We start from the raw sequence: 24889 nt of genomic DNA on the forward strand, positions 1-24889 counted from the left end.
CACCTCCCTGACCAAGGCTTTTCTCCCCTGATTTCTCAGTTTGGCTGGGCGGCCAGCTGTAGGAAGAGTCTTTGTGGTTCCAAACTTCTTCCGTTTAAGAATGATGGCCTCCGTGTTCTTGGGGACCTTCAATGCTGCAGAAATGTTTTGTTACCCTTCCCCAGATCTGCGCTTCGACACAATTCTGTTTCGGAGCTCTACGGACAATTCCTTCGACCTCATGGCTTGGTTTTTAGTTCTGACATGCGCTGTCAACTGTGGGACCTTTTTATATAGACAGGTGTGCCTTTCCAAATCATGTCCAATCCATTGAATTTACCACAGGTGGACTCCAAGTTGTAGAAACAGCTCAAGGATGATCAATGGAAACAGGATGCACCTGAACTCAAGTATTTCTTTTTTTTATATACATTTTCAAAAATGTCTAAACCTGTTTTCGCTTTTTCATTATGGGGTATTGTGTGTAGATTGAGATTTTTATTTTATTTAATACATATTAGAATAAGACTAACGTAACAAAATGTGTAAAAAGTCAAGGGTTCTGAATGCTTTCTGAATGCACTGTACATGGCAACATTGGTGTGGTATTGTAGCTTTAGCGGTTCAAGACCAGTGGTGAATCCAAATACTTCCAAATCAAGCATATGGAGCTTTTATGCACTTTTTTTTAAAGTTCAAAAAGTATAAAAGTTATCAAAAAGCTGTAAACAAGCAACCTATTCCAGACTGGTCTACACGTTTGAAAGGTGTTTCTAGCTTAAACGGTATAAGACTAGTTATAGGCTACATTTTTACAATTCAAGTCTATGGCCATTGGGAAAGGGCCGTTTTGGTGTTGGTAGCTTTTACGGTTTTGGCACTACAGGTTCCAGTGGAATAATAATGATAATAATAATTATTATTATTATGATTAAAAAAAAATGTTTTAAGAGTAAACCGTTTTCAACAATCACACCCAATTATCAAAAGTACAACCCCCGCCCACCTGACACTGCAGGCAGGTTAAAGTAAATGGTCAAAGTATTTGAACTCAGGTCTGGTTCCATGTAGTTTTAACATTGCTATGATCAGAGGGAACCACCACTACTCTTTAACATTTCTGATTCACTTCATCAATAGGATTTGAAAACGTGCCTTTTTTTATTAGTATTCTATCAAGCTTCTCATCGCTAATGCTGTACACTGGCATTTTACAACGGGGGTGACCAGGGTTTTTGCTATGGTGTGTTGATCATTCTGTTGATATCTGGGAGAATGTGTGCCGACCTTTGAATGTACGCCAGCCAGGGGCCGAACAAATACCATGTTAAATACATTTTTTTTAAGTTATGTGCCAGTGCAAAGACGATACACAAGCCTGTCTGGGGGTTGGGTGATGTGTAGCCTTTACTTCATTATGTATCCTTGTGACAATATTGACCAAAAAAAAGACAAATTTCAGTGACATTACATTTAAATTAAGTTTAATTCATTTCATTTACAGAATCATTTCAGTGACACAATGGTCTAGTAGGGAATTTTCATATTTTCCCCCTCATTAATTTAATCCAAAAATGGGATATGTCAGTATTGCCCTTAAGACTAACCAGTACAATTTGAAAGTCAGGTAATATTTTTTAGTTTTTATTAACCGGTGTTTGTGTGCCCTTGAATTTCTTTCTTTGTATTATTGTTTTTTTGACTGAATAACAAATACGCCTGTGTTTTTCCTGAGTCATTTCATTTGTGTTTTTTTTGTTGTCGGTGATGGTGTATGCTGGAGTCAGTGAATAATCCTAAAAAATGCTAATGAATAAATTCACACCCATAGTATTTGTATAGTAATCATTTGGAACAAATTGACATTCAAATATGACTTTTTCTCTGTGATGTGTTTTTAATATAATGCTGATTGTTGCTTCAACTCAGGTGGACAGGGGCAGAGAAGGGTAGAATGGGTAGACGACAAGATTGTAACCAAGAGACCCCAAGCCGTTCTGCTGCTGTTGCCTTCGTCAAAATGCCAGATATCCATTTTAAATTGTCAATAATATATGTCAAATCTGCCATGTACTTACCCCTTATTAGAGTAATGTATAGTATCTGTAAATAAATGTAATGAATCTGTTTTCAGCGAGTAGCTCTTTTTATTTATCCATTGTGATTTTACCGTACATGTAGCCTGACATCCTCCCAAAAGTTGTGAATAATTCAATGAATATTAGGAATTCGGACAGATTTTAGCATATTTTCAAATGCAGAAATGTGTAAAATGGCCTACAAATGCTATTATTAGACAGGTTTTGATATTTGCGTTTTGGAATGTAAGGATTAAAAACTGTTTAAGAAACAGGCTTTTCAGTGGAGATCACAGGGATTTGAAACACAAATGTACAGTAAACGGTGTTTGATAAATTCCTCCCCTTTTCCAGCTGCCATTTATAAATATAAATAAAACATCACAGTAATACTGCCTAGCACAATACAGACAATGGATAAGAACAGGGAACTAACAGTACCATGGTAAGGCTTACAAACACAGGAAAGTCAACATTGTACAAAACTGGCAGAGATGCTACGTGTAGCCTGCTAAGTTTGTGTACAACAGCTCTTGAGTCTTTGCTTGGCAAAGTTCACCCAGAGACATCAGTATATTTGAGTAAATTTCCTCCCGAATTTCAGTTTTCCTCATTGGTTACTCCTATTGTAAAACCACACACGTAAAAGCAATGACTTTGATCAAATCACCCTCCAAGCAGACTTCTTTCTCTCATCTGAAATAGTGGCTTAGGCATGGCAACACAAGTTGCTCTGTCATTGGGGATAGAGAAAAGCAATGAGGATTCAGGCTTTTCAGTGGAAGATGTGGGGGCTTTTTGGCGCCAGGAGTGGGATTAACAAGTAGAGCCACAGCAACAAACAAAGTTTTTGTATTGTTGGTGATGTCTCGTTGCCGCTCTCACCGTGTGGTTCCACTCTGTGGTGCGGGGGATGTTTTCATTAAAGCAGGGCAGTGATGGGCTTGCTGTTGCCTGGCGTGCCCATGTATTGGGAGGAGAGGGTGTCCAGGGCGGCGTAGGAGGTGTACATGCCCGTCACCTGTAGGTCTGAGAAGGGCATGCTGCCCCCGCTGTAGACTGGAGGGAGGCTGCCCGTCATGGTGCCAATGTCACAGTCAGACAAACGCAGGGGAGAGTTACTGAAGGTGCCCAATGCCTCCAGATTAAAGCTGTCGTCTTTCATCTCCCACAGGTTACCTGGGGAAGGAGGTAATCGTGTCACGTCACTGGTCATCACTGCTTCTGAAAGCCAAGAAAATGGCCAACTGCCGTGTAAAGTCACGTTGGTATGCAGATTGTTAAAGGCCCAATGCAGCACTTTTTATCTTGTTCAAATCATCTCTGGGTAAAAATCAAGTAACTAACTGTGATTGCTTTCAATCAAAATGGTGAAAAAGAAACAAATAGCTTTTTGGCAAGAGCAATTTTATTGGCAGAGGTTTGGAACTCTAGTTGTTCTATTAACCAATTTACTGCCTGGTGATGTCACCAGGCAGGCCAAAAGGTTTTCAGGTGGTCTTTTCAAACGACTCTTACACTAAAAGGGCATTATCACAATATTATTCCAACCTCAGTTGGAAATCACAGGAAATCACATTTTTGATTGCACTGGAGTTTTAAGACGGTATAAAATGTTGTTGTGACTAGTACTATGGCTGCCCACCTTGTAGAGCGAAGTCCATGATGCTGGGGTCCAGCGTGTCCACCTCTGCGTTGACCTCACCATGGAGACTGTAGAAGTCGTGCGGCTGCTTGCCGGGATGCTGGGTAGCGAGGAGGCTGTTGGAGAGGTCAGGAACGGTGTGGAGGGGGGGCGTTTGGGCAGGGGGGGGGGACACCGGGGCCAGCCTGGCCTGGGCATGGAGCTGGTGGTGCTGGTGCATGGGCAGGCACTGCAGGGACAGGGTGACCATGGGCTGGGGTTGCATCTGGCCCGGGACAGGCAGGGATAGGCCAGATGGACAGCTGGGCAGACGGGTCATCCCGGGGTCCATGGGCTTCCGTCTGCAGCTCTCCGGCCGGTCCGTGATCAACCTGTCCAACTCATCTGACAGGGAAAGAGGGAGCAGACCAGTTCAGTGACTGATGACTCCATTTAAAATGTAAAAAAAACGAAGCAGATTCTGTGATGTTGCTTATCGCAAGGGCCGGCTTACCAGGGCCCAAGAGGCAGCTATTTATTTTTAATAAATAAAGTAAATCTATACAGTATAGATTATATTTACAATATATATTTGATTATTTTACTACAACCGCCAACCAGAGGAGGATTCAGGAGCCCGCTGTGTAGACAGCCTGCTGCTGCTGCTCTGCTAATTGTCAGTTGTCAGATGGGGGAAGGAGAGGAGGTAGGGGGGGACATGTGGGTAACTGGGGGGCCATGCCTTGATTGGGTAACTGATTCATAAAAAATTAACTGCATAATAAACTCATGTGACTGGTCAATTGTGTGAGTCGGGGGCTGGGCACAAGAGGCAAAGAAAAATAATGATTGCATTTGTTATTCCAACTACAGGCGCCCTCTCTCAATGTTCAAGATGCACCAGAGAGCATCATTTAGCCACAGAGGATCAATAGTTTCTCAAAAATAACAGTGGATTACATTTTAGCACAAGCACATACAATACAGGTAAATGTCAAAATGAAGGAAAAACCAACATAGTGTCTTAAAAGGCCACCACGAGCTGCACCTTGGCATAGATTCTACAACTGGACCTAAACCATGCCAGGAAAATGCTCCCCACACCCTAACATATTATTTGTATCCGTCATTTACTCAAGTGTTTCATTTATTTTGGCTGTTACTGGTTGCCTACAGTCGGGAAGGCCACAATTTGGCCAGCATTCGTGCCAAATATATAGCTTGTTGCGTTGTAGCCATAGACATAATCCATAGAAGGGTTTTGGAACTTCTCACCCTGGCAATTTGACTATTAAACTCATGGGTACACTAGCAATGGCTGCCAGTCCTGACTTGAATGGGAACTGCCATCTATGGATTATATTTCTATGGTTGGTTGCTGCTGTCTGTTTGCCTTTTGAACATTTTGCAGGAAAAACATACAGTTTGGAAAGCCAATGCCTTCCGCTGAAAAGAGAAGACTAATCTGTCTTTAGAACTAATAGAAACATTTTTTTCTCAAAAACTTGTTTTGCCCACAGCATGCCAAGAGTGTGCAAAGCTGTTATCAAGGCAAATGGTGGTTACTTTGAAGAATCACAAATATAAAATATATTTTGATTTGTTTAACACTTTTTTGGTTACTACATGATTCCATATGTGTTATTTCATAGTTCTGATGTACAATGTAGAAAATAGTCAAAATAAAGAAAAACCTTTGAATGACTTGGTGTGTCAACTTTTGACTGGTACTATATATACTGCACAAAAATATAAATGCAACATGCAACAATTTCAGTGATTTTACTGAGTTACATATAAGGAAATCAGTCTATTGAAATAAATTCATTAGGCCCTAATCTATGGATTTCACTTGACTGGGCAGGGGCACAGGCCTAGGTGGGCCTGGGAGGGCAAAGGCCCAGCCAATCAGAATTTGTTTTTCCCTACAAAAAGGGCTTTATTACAGGCAGAAATACTTCTCAGTTTCATCAGCTCTCCGGGTGGCTGGTCTCAGACGATCCCGCAAGTGAACAAGCCGGATGTGGAGGTCCTGGGCTGGCGTGGTTACATGTGGTCTGCGGTTGTGAAGCCGGTTGGTCGTACTGCCATGTTCTCTAAAACGACGTTGCCAATTGCACGCTCCCTTAAAACTTGAGACATCTGTGGCATTGTGTTGTGTGACAAAACTGCACATTTAAGAGTGGTCTTTTATTGTCTAAAGCACATGATGCACCTGTGTAATGATCATTCTGTTTAATCAGCTTCTTGATATGCTACACCTGTCAGGTGGATGGAATATCTTGGCAAATGAGAAATTCTCACTAACAGGGATGTAAACAAATTTGTGTACAAAATTGGAGAGAAATAAGCTGTTTGTGAGTATGGAAAATGAATAGGATCTTTTATTTCAGCTGATGAAACATGGGACCAACACTTTACATGTTGTGTTTATATTTTTGTTCAGTATACAGTGCCCCATCATGACAAAGCAAAAACAGGTTTTTAAAACTGAAATATTACATTTACATAAGTATTCAGACCCTTTACTCAGTACTCTGTTGAAGCACCTTTGGCAGCTATTACAGCTTCGAGTCTTCTTGGGTATGACGCTTGGCACACCTGTATTTGGGGAGTTTCTCCCATTCTCTGCAGATCCTCTCAAGCTCTGTCAGGTTGGATGGGGAGCGTCGCTGCAAAGCTATTTTCAGGTCTCTCCAGAGATGTTCGATCGGGTTCAAGTCCGGGCTCTGGCTGGGCCACTCAAGGACATTCAGAGACTTGTCCCGAAGCCACTCCTGCGTTGTCTTGGCTGTGTGCTTAGGGTTGTTGTCCTGTTGGAAGGTGAACCCCCACCCGTCTGAGGTCCTGAGCGCTCTGGAGCAAGTTTTCATCAATGATATCTCTGTACTTTGCTCCATTTATCTTTCCCTCAATCCTGACTAGTCTCCCAGTCTCTGCCACTGAAAAACATCCCCACAGCATGATGCTGCCACCACCATGCATCACCGTAGGGATGGTGCCAGTTTTCCTCCAGACGTGACGCTTGGCATTCAGGCCAAAGAATCAGACCAGATAATCTTGTTTCTCATGGTCTGAGAGTCTTTAGGTGCCTTTTTGGTAAACTCCGAGCGGGTTTTCATGTGCCTTTTACTGATGAGTGGCTTCCGTCTGGCCAATCTACCATAAAGGCCTGATTGGTGGAGTGCTGCAGAGATTGTTCTCCTTCTGGAAGGTTCTCCCATCTCCATAGAGGAACTCTGGAGCTCTGTCAGAGTGACCATCGGGTTCTTGGTCACCTCCCTGACCAAGGCCCTTCTCCCCCAATTGCTCAGTTTGGCCGGGTCGGCCAGCTATAGGAAGAGTCTTTGAGGTTCCAAACTTCTTCCGTTTAAGAATGATGAAGGCCATTGTGTTCTTGGGGACCTTCAATGCTGCAGAATTCTTTTTTGTACCCTTCCCCAGATCTGTGCCTCGACTCAGTCCTGTCTCGGAGCTCAAGGGACAATTCCTTTGACCTCATGGCTTGGTTTTAGTTCTGATATGCACGTTCAACTGTGGGACCTTAAATAGACAGGTTTGTGCTTTTCCAAATCATGTCCAATCAATTGAATTTACCACAGGTGGAGTCCAATCAAGTTGTAGAAACATCTCAAGGATGATCAATGGAAACAAGATGCACCTGAGCTCAATTCTAATGTTAGTCTCATAGCAAATGGTCTGAATAGTCATGTAAATAAGGTTTTTATGTTTTATAAATTTGCTAAAATTGATAAAAAAGCATTTTTTTGCTTTCTCATTATTGTTTATTGTGTGTAGATTGATGAGGATTTTTATTTATTTAATCGATTTTAGAATAAGGCTGTAACGTAACAAAATGGGGAAAAAGTCAAGGGGTTCGAATACTTTCCGAATGCACTGTATATAGCCTCATAATATTGTACAATCTGTGTGTCGCTTCTTTGGCCTGGGCTATTGTTTGTTTGAATTCAAGACCAGCTTGATCTCCGTTTGTCAGAGTAGCCACTCATTTCGGTCATTTGTGTGGTATTAAAAAAGATTCAGCTAATGCATTCTATCATGTAAACGACATAGAATTACATGAAGTGCATTTTTTAAAAGGCTAACAAATGATCCCCATGTGTGGAAATCCTAAAAACGCCTCTGCTCAACTGTAGCCTATGCCACATCGCAAATGTTATTATGGCTTTATTATAAGGGTTCTTGTTGTTCTTTAACGTTAAATTTACCACGCATCCTATTGCATCTTGGTGCACAGATTTGTTTACCGAAAATGATGGTGTGACGGATTTCTTAATCCGGCCCTGCTTATAGCAGTCCACTAAATGTGACAAATGGATAACCTCTTTCGTTTATTCTTGAATTAGAATGTTGTCATCAATTGTAACATAGCTAACTGTAGCCATGACACTTGCCACACTGACATATAAAACTGAATGGGCATAATCATCTTAACTGGTGGTGGTGCGTGTTCTTCATTGATGGGCTGTGTTCATTTGAGTACACAAAGGAAAAAGTTTTTAAACATTATGCAATGGAAAAGGTTGTCCCTCCCGGTTTCCTTCCCTTTTCCTTCATTTTGTGCCTGGTGAACAGGACCCAGGTTATGTGTGAATGGGCCTCAGTCAGTCCTGTGGTCTCACCTGGGTTAGCCATGCTGCGGCGGATGGCTGGGAGGTCCTTACGCTTCCACTTCTGCATCTCCTCCTCCATCTTGTCGATCTTGACCGGGTTCAGGGCCCAGAGGCAGCCCTTACGAGACGACCCACTCGTCTTGTTCTCCACCTTCTCAAAGCACTTGTTTAGCGACAGGTTGTGTCGGACTGAGTTCTTCCATCCGTCTGGTGCTGTCTTCAGGTGGATGAAAACCCAGGAAGAGGAAGGAGACATTTAAACAACTGATTTAGCACAATGCTTACCTAAAATATCTGCTTCCCCAATCCCTATTGAATATTAGGCCAGTTTCCCAGGCCCAGATTAAGCCTAGTCCTGGACTAAAAAGCATGCTCAATGGAGATTCTTTATTGAGCATGCTTTTTAGTCCATGGCTAGGCTTAATCTGGGTCTGGGAAACCAGCCCTTAGAGCAGGGGGTGTCAATCTCATTCCATTGAGTGCCCAGTGTCTGCAGTTTTTTTGTTTTTCCTTTCAATTAAACCCTAGACAACCAGGTGTGGGAAGTTCCTTACTAATTAGTGACCTTAATTCATAAATCAAGTACAAGGTAGAAGCGAAAACCCGCAGACACTCAGCCCTCTGTGGAATGAGTTTCACACGTGCCTTAGAGGATCCGACCGAGTCATACCTTAAAGTAGGGAAAATGTTCCTTCATAAAGGTGTAGATCTCGCTGACTGGGAGACTGCCTGTCTTGCTGTTCTTCAGAGCCATAGAGATCAAACAGCTGAGGATGGATCAAAGTAGCGAGACAATAAGTGGATTAAGCTACATATACTGTTGATAATTAGACCAGGTTTGTGTTCACTGGGCATCAAAGGGAAGAAAACTGACTGAAACAGGAAAGGACTACCTGAATTTGTCATTTTCCATTGTGTGCCCTAATGAACACGACCCAGGCCATACAATAATACCATAATGCCACTTGGCCCAGGGGGAAGCTCACCTGTAGGAGTAGATGGGCTTGGGGAAAGTCTTGGGCTGCAGGTCCTGGTTTTGTGGAGCCAGGCGCGGCTGTGTGAACAGGCTTTGGTTGTTGAAAGAGACATTGCCATAGAGCCCAGCAGGAGTACACTGAGAGGGAGAGAGGGCAAAGAGAAATTAGTGAACAATCTAGAAAATCTGTATTGTGTATTATTTGCTACTTATTTCAAAAACATATTTCTTGTTGTTTGAATGAATGGCATCTAAATATCAAACCCTTAATCAGCAGCAGGCAGTAAACTGGTAGAGTAATCTCTAACGAATTACATTAAGTTGCTCTTATACCCATGTAATAACACTGTAATTACTCTAGTAACGATACTATATTAACAGGTTTACATTGTAACTTAATTATCCACTGGACAGCTCTTATAACTATTTTAGTAACACTAAATACTCGAACAATTCTGTGTACAAAATATTAGTCACAGCTTCCTAATATTGAGTTGCACCTCCTCAGAACAGACTCAATTCGTTGAGGTGTTGAAAGCGTTCCACAGGGATGCTGGCCCATGTTGACTCCGATGCCTCCCACAGTTGTGTCAAGATGTCTGGATGACCTTTGGACCATTCTTGATACACATGGGAAACGGTTGAGCGTGAAAAACCCAGCAGCGTTGCAGTTCTTGACACACTCAAACCGGGGCGCCTGGCACATTCTACCATACCCCGTTCGAAGGCACTTTCGGCCTTGCCCATTCATCCTCTGTATGGCACACACACATAATCCATGTCTCAATTGTCTCAAGGCTTAAAAATCATTATTTAACCTGCCTCCTCCCCTTCATCTACACTGATTGAAGTGGATTTAACAAGTGACATCAATAAGGGACCATAGCTTCGCCTGGATTCACCTGGTCAGTCTGTGTCATGCAAAGAGCAGGTGTTCCTAATGCTTTGTACACTCAGTGTATGTAACAACTCATCTCTAATTAACAAATTGTATCCACAGCCCGGTTGCAGGGATGACGTAGTTACCTGCTGGCTAGTCTGGGTCAGAGTGAACACTTGTTGGGGTGTAGGTTGGTAGACAGAGGCAGGGCATTGGTACCCTGGGGAGGGCTGCCCATTCATGGAGAATGGAGACATCTGTGGAGTAGACCGAGGACAAGTTTAATATATTATTAAGTATATCCTATACTTTACTGTCCTAGAGTATAAGCATTGATTAAAAAAAAACGTGTTGATAAATAATTGGTCGGGAAGCAAAACGTACACTTCCGCTTTGGGCGGTGATGACGTTAATTCCCAGGGGGCTGTGCTGCATGTTGCTCTGTAGGTGGATCATGGCTCCCTGTCCCCCTGCCATGGTTATGTTGTTCAGCTGAGCTGTGAGGAAGGAAGAAGTACAACATCCAGGTCAGTCTCCAATCAATCTCCACACATCGGCCCTGTTACAGTACTCTCGAAATGCATCCTTTCTTCCTCGTTTCCTCTAGGTAAGTCTAGATATATAGGTGATGGGATAAGTTTAAGCAAGACTAACACCCTATTCCTTTCACCAATCCAAACATTCAGATCTGTGATTGTACTTCAAGGAGGATGCATTTGCAAAGTATTCAAATAGGGCCCATGGCCCTATCAAGATTTAGCACAGGCCCGAGTCTATACCCCCTTATACTTTAATGATTTTATTTGTCTTGCAAGTCTTATTATCCAGGTTGGCAGTTATAGCTTGTTTCCAACTGTAATGGGTTTGGCTAACTTGTCCTCCTCAACATCAGGGCCTAGCAGTACTCCTGAACTATCCAATTAAAGCGTATGTGTGTGGATTTGAAACGGCGCTGCCCCACTGACGTGGAGTGTGTGTGCGTCTCACCTTGAATCCAAGATGGCATAGCAGTAGAAGGTGTGTGTTTGTCTTTGTCTTATCCCGTGTAAATAGACGGTCTTTTTCGTATATATCTTAATCTCACTTTCTATCTACGAACTAAATATACTTTCCTGCAACCCGCCTCACCCAATGTGGTACGGATCTGCTATTTTTATTCCTTATAACTGGAACTTCCATCAGGAGCTAGCCAGCTAACCAGCTACTAGTCTTTGTTAGCCACGGCTAGCGGTCTTCACCTTTTTCTCGGTCACCAGTCAGCCTTATTTCGGACAACACCTGCCAGTCTGCACAGCGCGATATCAACCCAGAGCATATCAGACTGCTTCTCTCTACCATATCACCAGATTCCTGTCGCTCTGGATCATTACACCGGATCATCGCGGCTAGCTAGCTGCAAACGAGTGGCTACTGTCAGCTAACGCCTCTGTCCCGAAGCAAGCACCAGCTAGCCTTGAGCTAGCCTCGAGCTAGGCCCATATACCTGCTAATACTAGGGCTACAATACCTCCTTTGCTAATTGGCCTGGACACTTTATTGTTGAAACACGGAGCCCCGCCGATCCATCACGACTCAACTGTCTCAACGGCTATTCTGTTACGATATCGCCGAAGAACCATCTACTAGCCCCGGCCCGCTAGCTTTTCTGAACACTGTGTCCCCTGCTCACCTAGCGTAGTAGTGACTACCGAACAGCACCCTGACTCACCTATTCCTGCTCTTTTGACCCTATGATCACTCGGCTATGCAGCTGATGCCCCCTGGACTGTTTCAATAACACGGTACCTCATTTTGTTTACCTGTCGGCCCCAGCCTCGAACTCAGGTCCTGTATGTACCTAACTGACCCGATCTGCCCATTCATCGCCATTTACCCGTTGTTGTCTTAGCTCTCCTGATTAACACCTGTGATTGCTTTATGCCTCTCTCTAATGTCATTATGCCTTATCTACTGCTGTCTTGGCTAGTTGTCATTGTTTTATTTCCCTGTAGAGCCCTCAGTCCTGCTCAACATGCCTCAGATAGCTCTTTTGTCCCACCCTACACACATGCGGAGACCTCATCTGGCTTAACTGGTGCCTCCAGAGACGAAACCTCTCTCATCGTCACTCAACGCCTAAGTTTACCTCCACTGTACTCACATCTTACCATACCATTGTCTGTACATTATGCCCTGAATCTATTCTACCACGCCCTGAAATCTGCTCCTTTTATTCTCAGTCCCCAACGCACTAGACGACCAGTTCTTATAGCCTTTAGCCGTACCCTTATCCTACTCCTCCTCTGTTCCTCTGGTGATGTAGAGGTTAACCCAGGCCCTGTAGCCCCCAGTTCCACTCCTATTCTCCAGGCGCTATCATTTGTTGACTTCTGTAACCGTAAAATCCTTGGTTTCATGCATGTTAACATCAGAAGCCTCCTCCCTAAGTTTGTTTTATTCACTGCTTTAGCACACCAACCATGATGTCCTAGCCGTGTCTGAATCCTGGCTTAGGAAGGCCACCAAATATTCTGAAATTTCCATCACCAACTACAACATTTTCCGCCAAGATAAAACTGCCAAAGTGGATGGAGTTGCAATCTACTGCAGAGATAGGCTGCAGAGTTCTGTCATGCTATCCAGGTCTGTGCCCAAACAGACCTACTTTTAAAAATCCACCTTTCTAGAAATAAGTCTCTCACTGTTGCCGCTTGTTAAAGACCCACCTCAGCCCTCAGCTGTGCCCTGGACACCATATGTGAATTAACCCCCCCCCCATTTATCTTCCGAGTTTGTACTGTTAGGTGACCTAAACTGGGATATACTTAACACCCCGGGCCATCCTACAATCTAAGCTAGATGCCCTCAATCTCACACAAATTATCAAGGAACCTACCAGGTACAACCCTAAATCCATAAACACTGGCACCCTCATAGATATCGTCCTGACCAATCTGCCCTCTAAATATACCTCTGTTGTCTTCAATCAGGATCTCAGCGATCACTGCCTCATTGCCTGCGTCCGTAATGGGTCCGCGGTCAAACGACCACCCCTCATCACTGTCAAACGCTCCCTAAACTTCCGGCGCCGACAAAGATGGCCGCCTCGCTTCGCATTCCTAGGAAACTATGCAGTATTTAGCTCTTTTATGTGTTATTTCTTACATTGTTACTCCAGGTAATCTTAGGTTTTACTACATACAGTCGGGAGGAACTATTGGATATAAGAGCAACGTCAACACACCAACATTACGACCAGAAATACGACTTTCCCGAAGCGGATCCTCTGTTTGGCCCACCACCCAGGACAATGGATCGGATCCCAGCCGGCGAGCCAAAACAACGGCACCGCAGAAGAAGGGGCAGACGGAGCGGTCTTCTGGTCAGGCTCCGTAGACGGGCACATCGCACACCGCTCCCGAGCATACTACTCGCCAATGTCCAGTCTCTTGACAACAAGGTAGACGAAATCCGAGCAAGGGTAGAATTCCAGAGAGACATCCGAGACTGTAACGTTCTTTGTTTCACGGAAACATGGCTCACTCGAGACACGCTATCTGAGTCGGTACAGCCACCTGGTTTCTTCACACATCGCACCAACAGAAACAAGCATCTCTCTGGTAAGAAGAAGGGTGGGGGTGTATGCCTTATGATTAACGAGACGTGGTGTGATCATAACAACATACAGGAACTGAAGTCATTTTGTTCACCTGACTTAGAATTCCTCACTATCAAATGCCGACCGCATTATCTACCAAGAGAATTCTCTTCGATTATAATCACAGCCGTGTATATCCCCCCCAAGCAGACACATCGACGGCCCTGAAAGAACTTCATTGGACTCTATGTAAACTGGAAACCACATATCCTGAGGCTGCATTTATTGTAGCCGGGGATTTTAACAAGGCTAATCTGAAAACAAGGCTCCCCAAATTCTATCAGCATATCGGTTGTGCTACCAGGGCGGGCAAAACCCTAGACCACTGTTATTCTAACTGCCGCGATGCATATAAGGCCCTCCCCCGCCCTCCCTTTGGAAAAGCTGACCACGATTCCATTTTGTTGCTCCCAGCCTATAGACAGAAGTTAAAACAGGAAGCTCCCGCCCTCAGGTCTGTTCAACGCTGGTCCGACCAATCGGATTCCACGCTTCAAGATTGCTTGGATCACGTGGACTGGGATATGTTCCACATTGCTGCGAACAACAACATTGACGAATACGCTGATTCGGTGTGCGAGTTCATTAACAAGTGCATCGGTGATGTCGTACCAACAGCGTCAATTAAAACATTCCCCAACCAGAAACCATGGATTGATGGCTGCATTCGCACAAAACTGAACGCGTGAATCACTGCTTTTAATCAGGGCAAAGTGACCGGAAACATGACCGAATATAAACAGTGTAGCTATTCCCTCAGCAAGGCAATCAAACAAGCTAAGCGTCAGTACAGAGACAAAGTCGAGTCGCAATTCAACGGCTCAGACACGAGAGGTTTGTGGCAGGGTCTACAGTCAATCACGGACTACAAAAGAAAAATCAGCCCCGTCGCGGATCACGATGCCTTGCTCCCAGACAGACTAAACAAGTTTTTTGCTCGCTTTGAGGACAATACAGTGCCACTAACACGGCCCACTACCAAAACCTGTGGGCTCTCCACTGCAGCCAACGTGAGTAAAACATTTAAACGTGTTAACCCTCGCAAGGCTGCAGGCCCAGACGGCATCCCCTGACGAGTCCTCAGAGCATGCGCAGACCAGCTGGCTGGTGTGTTTACAGACATATTCAATCAATCCTTATCCCAGTCTGCTGTCCCCACATGCTTCAAGAGGGCCACCATTGTTCCTGTTCCCAAGAAAGCTAAGGTAACTGAGCTAAATGACTACCGCCCTGTAGCACTCACTTCCGTCATCATGAAGTGCTTTGAGAGACTAGTCAAGGACCATATCACCTCCACCCTACCTGACACCGTAGACCCACTCCAATTTGCTTACCGACCCAATAGGTCCACAGACGACGCAATCGCCATCACACTGCACACTGCCCTAACCCATCTGGACAAGAGGAATACCTATGTAAGAATGCTGTTCATCGATTACAGCTCAGCATTTAACACCATATTACCCTCCAAACTCGACCCCGCCCTGTGCAACTGGGTCCTGGACTTCCTGACGGGCTGCCCCCAGGTGGTGAGGGTAAGTGACAACATCTCCACCCCGGTGATCCTCAACACTGGGTCCCCACAAGGGTGCGTTCTCAGCCCTCTTCTGTACTCCCTGTTCACCCACGACTGCGTGGCCATGCACGCATCCAACTCAATCATCAAGTTTGCAGACGACACTACAGTGGTAGGCTTGATTACCAACAACGATGAGACGGCCTACAGGGAGGAGGTGAGGGCTCCCGGAGTGTGGTGTCAGGAAAATAACCTCGCACTCAATGTCAACAAAACAAAAGAGATGATCGTGGACTTCAGGAAACAGCAGAGGGAGCACCCCCTATCTTCATTGACGGGACAGTAGTGGAGAGGGTGGAGAGTTTTAAGTTCCTCGGCGTACACATCACGGAAAAACTGAAATGGTCCACCCACACAGACAGCGTGGTGAAGAAGGCGCAGCAGCGCCTCTTCAACCTCAGGAGGCTGAAGAAATTCGGCTTGTCACCAAAAACACTCACAAACTTTTACAGATGCACAATCGAGAGCATCCTGTCGGGCTGTATCACCGCCTGGTACGGCAGCTGCTCCGCCCATAACCGGAAGGCTCTCCAGAGGGCAGTGAGGTCTGCACAACGCATCACCGGGCGCAAACCCTCTGCCCTCCAGGACACCTACACCACCCGATGTCACAGGAAGGCCAAAAAGATCATCAAGGACAGCAACCACCCGAGCCACTGCCTGTTCACCCCGCTAACATCCAGAAGGCGAGGTCAGTACAGGTGCATCAAAGCTGGAACCGAGAGACTGAAAAACAGCTTCTATCTCAAGGCCATCAGACTGTTAAACAGCCATCACTAACATTGAGCGGCTGCTGCCAACATACTCACTCAACTCAAGCCACTTTAATAATGGGAAAATTGATGTAATCAATTTATCACTTGCCACTTTATATTATTTATATCAGATAATGTTTACATAACCTACATTATTCATCTCATATGTATATACTGTACGCCATACCATCTACTGCATCTTGCCATCTTGATGTAATTAGATGTATCACTAGCCACTTTAAACAATGCCACTTTATATGTTTTCATAACCTACATTACTCATCTCATATGTATATACTGTAATCTATACCATATACTGCATCTTGCCATCCTGATGTAATGTATCACTAGCCACCTTAAACAATGCTGCTTTATATGTTTTCATACCCTACAATACTCATCTCATATGTATATACTGTACTCCATACCATCTATTAGATCTTGCCTATGCCGTTCGGCCATCACTCATTTCTATATTTGTATGTACATATTCGTATTCATTCCTTTACACTTGTGTGTATAAGGTAGTTGTTGTGAAATTGTTAGGTTATGTTACTTGTTAGATATTACTGCATGGTCGGAACTAGAAGCACAAGCATTTCGCTACACTTGCATTAACACCTGCTAACCATGTGTATGTGACAAATTGATTTGATTTGATTCAAAACACTTCAGCAAGCAGGCCTTTCTAATCAACCTGGCCCGGGTATCCTGGAAGGATATTGACCTCATTCCGTCAGTAGAGGATGCCTGGTTATTCTTTAAAAGTGCTTTCATCACCATCATAAATAAGCATGCCCCATTCAAAAAATGTAGAAATAGGAACAGATATAGCCCTTGGTTCACTCCAGCATTAACTGTCATTCACTAGCACAAAAACATCCTGTGGCATACTGCATTAGCATCAAATAGCCCCTGTGATATGCAATTTTTCAGGGAAGTTAGGAACCAATATACACAGGCAGTGAGGAAAGCAAAGCCTTGCTTTTTCAAACAGAAATGTGCATCCTATAGCACAAACTCCAAAACGTTCTGGGACACTGTAAAGTCCATGGAGAATAAGAGCACCTCCTCCCAGCTGCCCACTGCACTAAGGCCAGGAAACATTGTCACCACCGATAAATCTACGATAATAGAGAATTTCAATAAGCATTTTTCTTCGGCTGGCCATGCTTTCTACCTGGCTACCCCTAACCTGGTCAACAGCTCTGCACCCCCCACAGCAACTTGCCCAAGCCTCTCCCATTTCTCCTTCACCCAAATCCAGATAGCTGATGTTCTGAAAGAGCTGCAAAATCTGGACCCCTACAAATCAGCTGGGCTAGACAATCTGGACCCTCTCTTTCTAAAATTATCCACCGCAGTTGTTGCAACCCCTAATACTAGCCTGTTCAACCTCTCTTTTGTATCGTCTGAGATCCCTAAAGAAAGCTGCCACAGTCATCCCCCTCTTCAAAGGGGGAGACACACTAAACCTCAACTGTTACAGACCTATATCTATCCTACCCTGCCTTTCTAAAGTCTTCAAAAGCCAAGTTAACAAACAGATCACCAACCATTTCGAATCCCACCGTACCTTCTCCGCTTTGCAATCTGGTTTCCGAGCTGGTCATGGGTGCACCTCAGCCACGCTCAAGGTCATAAACGATATCATAACTGCCATCGATAAAAGACAGTACTGTGCAGCCGTCTTCATCGACCTGGCCAAGGCTTTCGACTCTGTCAATCACCGCATTCTTATCGGCAGACTCAATAGCCTTTGTTTCTCAAATGACTGCCTCGCCTGGTTCACCAACTACTTCTCAGATGGAGTTCAGTGGGTCAAATCAGACGGCCTGTTGTCCGGACCTCTGGCAGTCTCTATGGGGTGCCACAGGGTTCAATTCTCGGGCCAACTCTCTTCTCTGTATACATCAATGATGTCGCTCTTGCTGCTGGTGATTCTCTGATCCACCTCTATGCAGACGACACCATTCTGTATACTTCTGGCCCTTTGGACACTGTGTTAACAAACCTTCAGATGAGCTTCAATGCCATACAATGACCCTTCCTTGTCCTCAAACTGCTCTTAAATGCAAGTAAAACTAAATGCATGCTCTTCAACCGATTGCTGCCCGCACCCGCCTGCCCGTCTAGCATCACTACTCTGGACGATTCTGACTTAGTATATGTGGACAACTACAAATACCTAGGTGTCTGGTTAGACTGTAAACTATCCTCCCAGACTCACATTAAGCATCTCCAATCCAAAATTAAATCTAGAATCGACTTCCTATTTCACAACAAAGCAACCTTCACTCATGCTGCCAAGCATACTCTTGTAAAACTGACTATCCTACCGATCCTTGACTTCAGCGATGTAATTTACAAAATAGCCTCCAACACTCTATTCAGCAAATTGGATGTAGTCTATCACAGTGCCATCTGTTTTGTCACCAAAGCCCCATATACTACCCACCACTGCGACCTGTATGCTCTTGTTGACTGGCCCTCGCTTCATATTCATCGCCAAATCCACTGGCTCCAGATCATCTATAAGTCTTTGCTAGGTAAAGCCCCACCTTATCTCAGCTCACTGGTCACCATAGCAGCACCCACCCGTAGCACGCGCTCCAGCAGGTATATTTCACTGGTGATCCCCAAAGCCAACTCCTCTTTTGGCCGCCTTTCCTTCCAGTTCTCTGCTGCCAATGACTGGAACGAATTGCAAAAATCACTGAAACTGGAGTCTTATATCTCCCTCACTAACTTTAAGCATCAGCTGCCAGAGCAGCTTACCGATCATTGCACCTGTACACAGCCCATCTGTAAATAGCCCACCCAACTACCTCATCCCCATATTGTTATTTTTTTCTCCTTTGCACCCCAGTATCTCTACTTGCACATTCATATTTTGCACATCTATCACTCCAGTGTTAATTGCTAAATTGTAATTATTTCGCCACTATGGCCTATTTATAGCCTTACTTCCCTAATCTTACTACATTTGCACACACTGTATACAGATTTTTCTATTGTGTTATTGACTGTAAGTTTTTTTTATCCCACGTGTAACTCTGTGTTGTTTGTGTCGCACTGAACTTGTTCTCAACTGGCCTACCTGGTTAAATAAAGGTGAAATTAAAAAAAAGACAAAAATCAACCTGTCTGCTGCTCCAGCAGGCTGCCCCCCTGCCCCTGGGAAGGCCCGTTGAAGTCTCCTCCGCCACCACCGCGACCATCGGCCATCTGCTGCAGCCGGGGAACGTCTACAGAGGTGAGCCACGACAAAGACTGCAGGTCCCCGGGGAGATCCTCCTCTCGGAGCTGGGAGGGGTCTGTGGTCAGAAGTCTGCGGAGGTCGGACACAAGCAACACAACCACTCAGATACACAGCCTAGATTACAACTGTTCATTATATCCAGACCTGGGTTCAAATAGTAGTTGAAAGCATTGTTGCGATGGAACCAATACCACAAGTCCCAAAAGTGCAAACTCTTAAACAAATGAGAAAGTAACATTTTAGAAATAGTACTCAAACCCAGGTCTGGTTATATCTTGGGCAAATATAAAATACACTGACTGAACAGCGAGTTATTGTAAAATAATACATTCAATAATGGAAGGGGAGAAGTGAGAACAAATCATTATTCAGGAGTATCGTCTTATCTGGGATTTACCACCAGTAGATTATAGAGTGCTATTTAATTAGGTCTATTTAATTAGGTAGTAACATTATGGACACGAAGCCAAGATTCTCAACATTATTAATCCCTCTTCAAATTTGCTTGTGAACTTCCTCATCAACATTAGACATTTTAATGGTTACTTCCCCAGTTTTGGGAAATACTGTACAACCCCCCCCCCCCCCCCCCTAGATTAACTACACAACCACAACCTAATGATTATTTAGTCTAGTCTAAAATTAATTTCCTTACCAGCGTACAATGAAATGAGTTAAGATATACTGTATAATTTCTGCTTAATCAGGGGCATGGGCCTGCCTCTCAGCTTTTTATCATTGTTTCTTTAAAAAAAGTAGGGCTCTGCGGGAAGAAAAGAGAGGAATCCTCTTGAATCCTCTCCAGTTGTCTTTGCACACACTCACTGTAGAAGAGTTCAGTAATTGGGGTCGCTATGACAACACTCACTATTCAGTTACTTTGTGGGCCTGGACACCGTAGGTCCCCACCCCAACCCCAACTGCAAACAAAATCACCCCTATGTCAGGTGACCACAATCTCCCTCTAACCATTGGCTGAATCATAAGTACACAGCGCATGAGATCATTTGAAAACATGGCAGAGCGGCACATGTTGCTCTGTAACAGTTGGCCTTGTCTATTGAAAAGTGATTGTGTCCCAAACGACAAATCTGCCCAGTGGCACGTGGCTCTATTGTTTCCCCCCAGACCCTTCCTTGATTGTCTTTGCCGTTTAAAAAAAAAACAGTCCCTGCATTAATCTGTTGGAATGACAGCTCTCACACAAGAGAGACAAGTAGGATGCCATCTGCTTCCCTGTCCCTTTCCAGCCTCTCTCCTCACTGCCCCCCCCCCCTCCCTCCAGAAGGGCAGTAGACAAGGCCCTGGAGGAAGGTGGGGGTAGGGGGTTGGAGGTCAGGCCACACTGCTCACTCAACCTGTCACCTGAATAAATTACATCATTTCACAAGGTTTTGGACACCTTGACTGCGTGTGCCAGTAAAGGCTTGTGAATAACCGTCTCTTTCAAAGCAGAGTGACAGAAGCTCCTGTGAAACTGTACACCACAGACAACACCTATTTCATCTTGAGCTTTGAAGTATGAGCTTCCTGTACCCCCCCCCCCCCAAAAGACACATGTACATCCGCCACATACATTCTCTCTCTTTCTCTCTTTCTCTCTTTCTCTCTCTCTCTCTCTTTCTTTCTCTCTCTCTCTCTCTCTCGCTCCAACGGGAAAAAACACCCAAAATATATATAGTTACGGCTAAATACAAATTGGTAAAACACATTTTAGAGAGCACTAGTTCCAATGGAAGCATATGCCAAAAATATTATTATTTTGGCCTCAGAGGAGCAATCTGCAGTTGCTACATACATTTTTTTGGCTTAAAAATTAATAATAATACTAATTGATTCTTGAAGAATATAACTCGTGGGTTTAGTTCAGTTGTTGTACCCCATCAGAATCCAAAATATAAACTTGTTTTACTCTGTTTGTAAACATCGTAAATGTAAACAAACACTGTAAAGCCTCAAAGATGCTTAAAAATATCATTTGGATATCTTGGATGATCAGTCCTTTCATCAATAGCTCTGTTTGTCTATATGTTTAAGAGTGGTTATACATTTAAGAAGCTTTTTTATTGTTTCAACTCAATACAACTTCACATAATTTTTCCACATACCTTGGCTGTAGTTGGATCCCCAACACAGTCCTTGGGATATGTCTTTTGTTTAATTTACTTAGGTAATTGATAGTCATTGTGTTTTGTCAGTATTCCAATAGCCCCCCCCCATTCATACTGAAATACGTCTAAAGTACCTTACAAGCACACCAATCCAAATCATATTACACAAGTATCCCTTTCTCAAGGACATCTGACATTTATGGTGGTTCAATCTACTTTTGAATGTTGGAATTGAGATGCATCAAATGCAGACATGACCTTCAGAAGGGATTCATGAATGAGTTATTGAGGTGTTTGTAAGGTGTTTTGGACATATTTTCAAAATGAAAGAGGTACAAAAATCATGTCAGGTTGTGTTTTCAGTAAAACATGAACATCCCTTTTAACGATTAGTGGGATTTGAACAAAATATTTCAACTCGATTGGAAACAGTCCTAGCCTATGACTCATACTTGACATGTTAAACGAATGAGAACTATGCAAGGAGGTCCCATTCTTAACGCTTGTCTGAAAATCTCACAAACAACTCTAGACCCCTCCTCCCTCCCTCCCACACACTTAACCCACAATAAAGTGGATGTTCAGCGAGGCAAGGCATGTTGGACTAGCACTAGTCGCACGTTCAACACCGCAGCTCACCCCGCTCCACCCCCTCCCCCTCTCATTCCCTCCGCCTCCTCCTCCTAATTGGGAGCCACTTCTCTGCAGTAGTGACCCGGAGAGGCTCAGTCTCTCCGTGTGCCGACAGCGGGAGTGTAAACAGAGCTGATGGTTTCTGACAGATCCATTCAGACTGAAAATCATTCATTCTAAGGTTGTTGTTTTTTCTTTCCACTTTTTCATAAGCCCCCTCCCTTCACGGAAAGAGCTGCTCATCTACATTTAGACTAAACTTATAGGGAGATTTTGGGAAATATATCTTGGAATTATCCTTATGCCTGAACATTTTGAACCATATTTTCAGTGTTAAGTGTTGCCAACTTTACAAAATACAAAATGTATCCAAAACCTTATATCTGGGGTTAGGATTTAGTCTGATTAAAATCATTCAAAGGCTGTCTTTAAAGTAACTGAATGTTATAAATCCAGTCTTACCTGTAGTCTTGTGGAGAGGGATGATGACCTGAATTTTCGAGAATTCCTGACATGCTGGTCGTAATTCTACTTTCTATCATTTCTTGGGATGTTTGGTAATCCTGCAACAAGGGAAAAAGTGCTACTGCATAAGACATTCCTTTGTTTCCTTGTTTTAGCAACACATTATATATGTTATTATACTAGCATTTAGATAAATAAAATATTAGCACATCAAACAGACTACTTATGGGGAAAAACAAGCATTTTCTATTATTTATTTAATCATATAAGCTACAATGAATGTCTAAAGAAAACAATCTGCATCTGATTATGACCAGTTAATAACGAGACCTACTGTTATATGCTAATGACAATCATATCACCTATTATGGCAAAAACATAACAATTTAATATTAACATAGAAAACAACACGTGTGATCTTTTTGGTGTAAAAAAAGAAGCAAAGTTAAAGGTTTATTCTCAGTTCACATGATGTAGGCTGTGCTTCAAATTGATAGGCTATACAATCGAGTTTTATGTTATGGGAAACAAAATGATGGAAATGTATTGATTTTGCCAATGATGGCTTTTTATTTCATTTCAGTTCACAAGGCTATTTATTAACTTGACTGCTTAAAAAATGTCTACTTGTGGTGCAATCCCAAAATATCGCCGCGTTTCCCACCCTTACTGACATATCAATTGGCCTAACGGAAAAGTCCTCCAATTGAAATAATCCCCTCTCACTCAAACTCTTAGGCCTACAACTATTTGCTGATAGTCGTTCTCGTAATACCGAAAAAAATTCAAATCTTACCTGTTTAGAATAATCTGCAGCAAATTTGAGCTGGCGATGAGCCCCGTTGTAGCCTACTGTATTTTCACTGTGCTGCACTTGTTTCCCAAAAACCGTTTTTAAATTTCCCTCTCTGGAACTGTCCAGCAGACTGTCATGCGCAGTAGGCCAACCTCAACGGAGCCTATTGTTGCTCAAGGGGCCTGCTGCCAATGTAACAACTTGTGACAGTCCCGTGGAAGACAGCAAACACACCATTCGCACAGTCTAACCAGATCTGTGCTTACTTTTTGTATTTAGGCCTATATGCTAGTTCTTCCTTTAATTATTGTGATTATGCAGTTCCTGGATAAACTGTCGGTACTGCGCTCAATAGCTGCAGCCACTGAGACTTTATCCAATATTGTTGACAATTGTCATAGTAAGATGACAGATGATAACTTATGTGTGGTACTTTTTGTTGGTCAGCTAAAATAAATTGTTTTGGTCATGATCGATGCGCAGGTGCACTTTAGATGCGTCGCTAGAATACAATAGGCTACAAAACACTTAAATATTGCCAAATCTTAAATGAAAATCAGCACTAGATTGTAAAAAAAAAGCATATATATATATATATATATATATATATATATATATAGAAGTAAGAGGAATAATTGATCAAGTAAAATGTATAGCCTATTTTTAGCCTATACAATTTTCCATCAATAAGTTAATGTGGAGTCCATCTTCATAAGTTCCAGTTTTGAAGTATTCCAACAAATAGAGACCCTCGACAGTGATGGTGTCTCGCTACTTGTGAGCGTCTAAATGAATGTACATTTTAGGCGAGTGTTTGCAGACAATTGTTTCCCCGCCGCTGCACCCGCGTCTTTCTCTGCACAAAAGCGGGAGAAACGGCCTGGGATGCGGGCATGGGAGGTAGGAGCCCAGGAAACCTCCAGGCGGAAAGGTTGACACTTGTCAGAGGAGATTTGCGCTGGTGAGGTCAACCTGTTTTATGGAACACAGACAGTATTTCGACAAGTCTTCAAGTGACAATAAATAGTAGCAATAGACTCTTATGGGCTATAAGCTCCCAGAGATAGAGTAAAAACTGTTAAGGAAAGGAGGAAACGTTTTCCTTGTTTAGGACTATAGGCTACTTTTTTAAAATATATATATTTTTACTTCACTTATTTTGTGGGTTTACCAAATTTAAAATCTGTTGACCACGTTCACATACACAAATATAATTGGAAAGACCTCTACAAGTAAAATTCACAACGGGAAATTAACATAAATTCCTCTAAGTCTGTGGGGATAGAGCCAATGACAGTGTCAACCCCATGGGACACCACAGATGGTAAATTGCGCTGTCACAATAGAAACAATCAATGATTACATGCATGAACGTAACGGACAAAATAAGACCATCAAAGACTCTGAACGCTTAGGTCCTAGAGCCTGTGGACTTCCACTGTACTCTTCACAGGGCTCCGGTTAGATTATTTGCCGAGGGACC

General features: G+C 43.4%; 1 protein-coding gene across 3 annotated transcripts; it reads right to left on the reverse strand.

The window, feature by feature from the left end:
- Positions 1 to 1112: 1112 nt before the first annotated feature.
- Positions 1113 to 23789, reverse strand: LOC106580109 (forkhead box protein N4). 3 transcript variants are annotated; one of them, XM_045702966.1, is made up of 10 exons: positions 23407 to 23789; positions 22608 to 22708; positions 19283 to 19470; positions 10556 to 10668; positions 10318 to 10428; positions 9302 to 9429; positions 8986 to 9082; positions 8325 to 8532; positions 3703 to 4086; positions 1113 to 3281 (listed from the first exon to the last, which is right to left on the reverse strand). In XM_045702966.1, exons 2-10 carry the CDS (start codon positions 22685 to 22687, stop codon positions 2980 to 2982), a joined length of 1611 nt encoding a protein of 536 aa, XP_045558922.1. In that variant the 5' UTR covers positions 22688 to 22708; positions 23407 to 23789; the 3' UTR covers positions 1113 to 2979. The 3 variants fall into 3 exon arrangements, with proteins under 3 accessions (XP_045558922.1, XP_014016255.2, XP_014016256.2); XM_014160780.2 differs by having other exon boundaries at positions 1113 to 3236; positions 23407 to 23781; XM_014160781.2 differs by having other exon boundaries at positions 3258 to 3304; positions 23407 to 23783.
- Between the last annotated feature and the right edge of the window lie 1100 nt (positions 23790 to 24889).

This window comes from Salmo salar, chromosome ssa20 (assembly GCF_905237065.1).
Source record: "Salmo salar chromosome ssa20, Ssal_v3.1, whole genome shotgun sequence".
Lineage (NCBI taxonomy): Eukaryota > Metazoa > Chordata > Actinopteri > Salmoniformes > Salmonidae > Salmo > Salmo salar.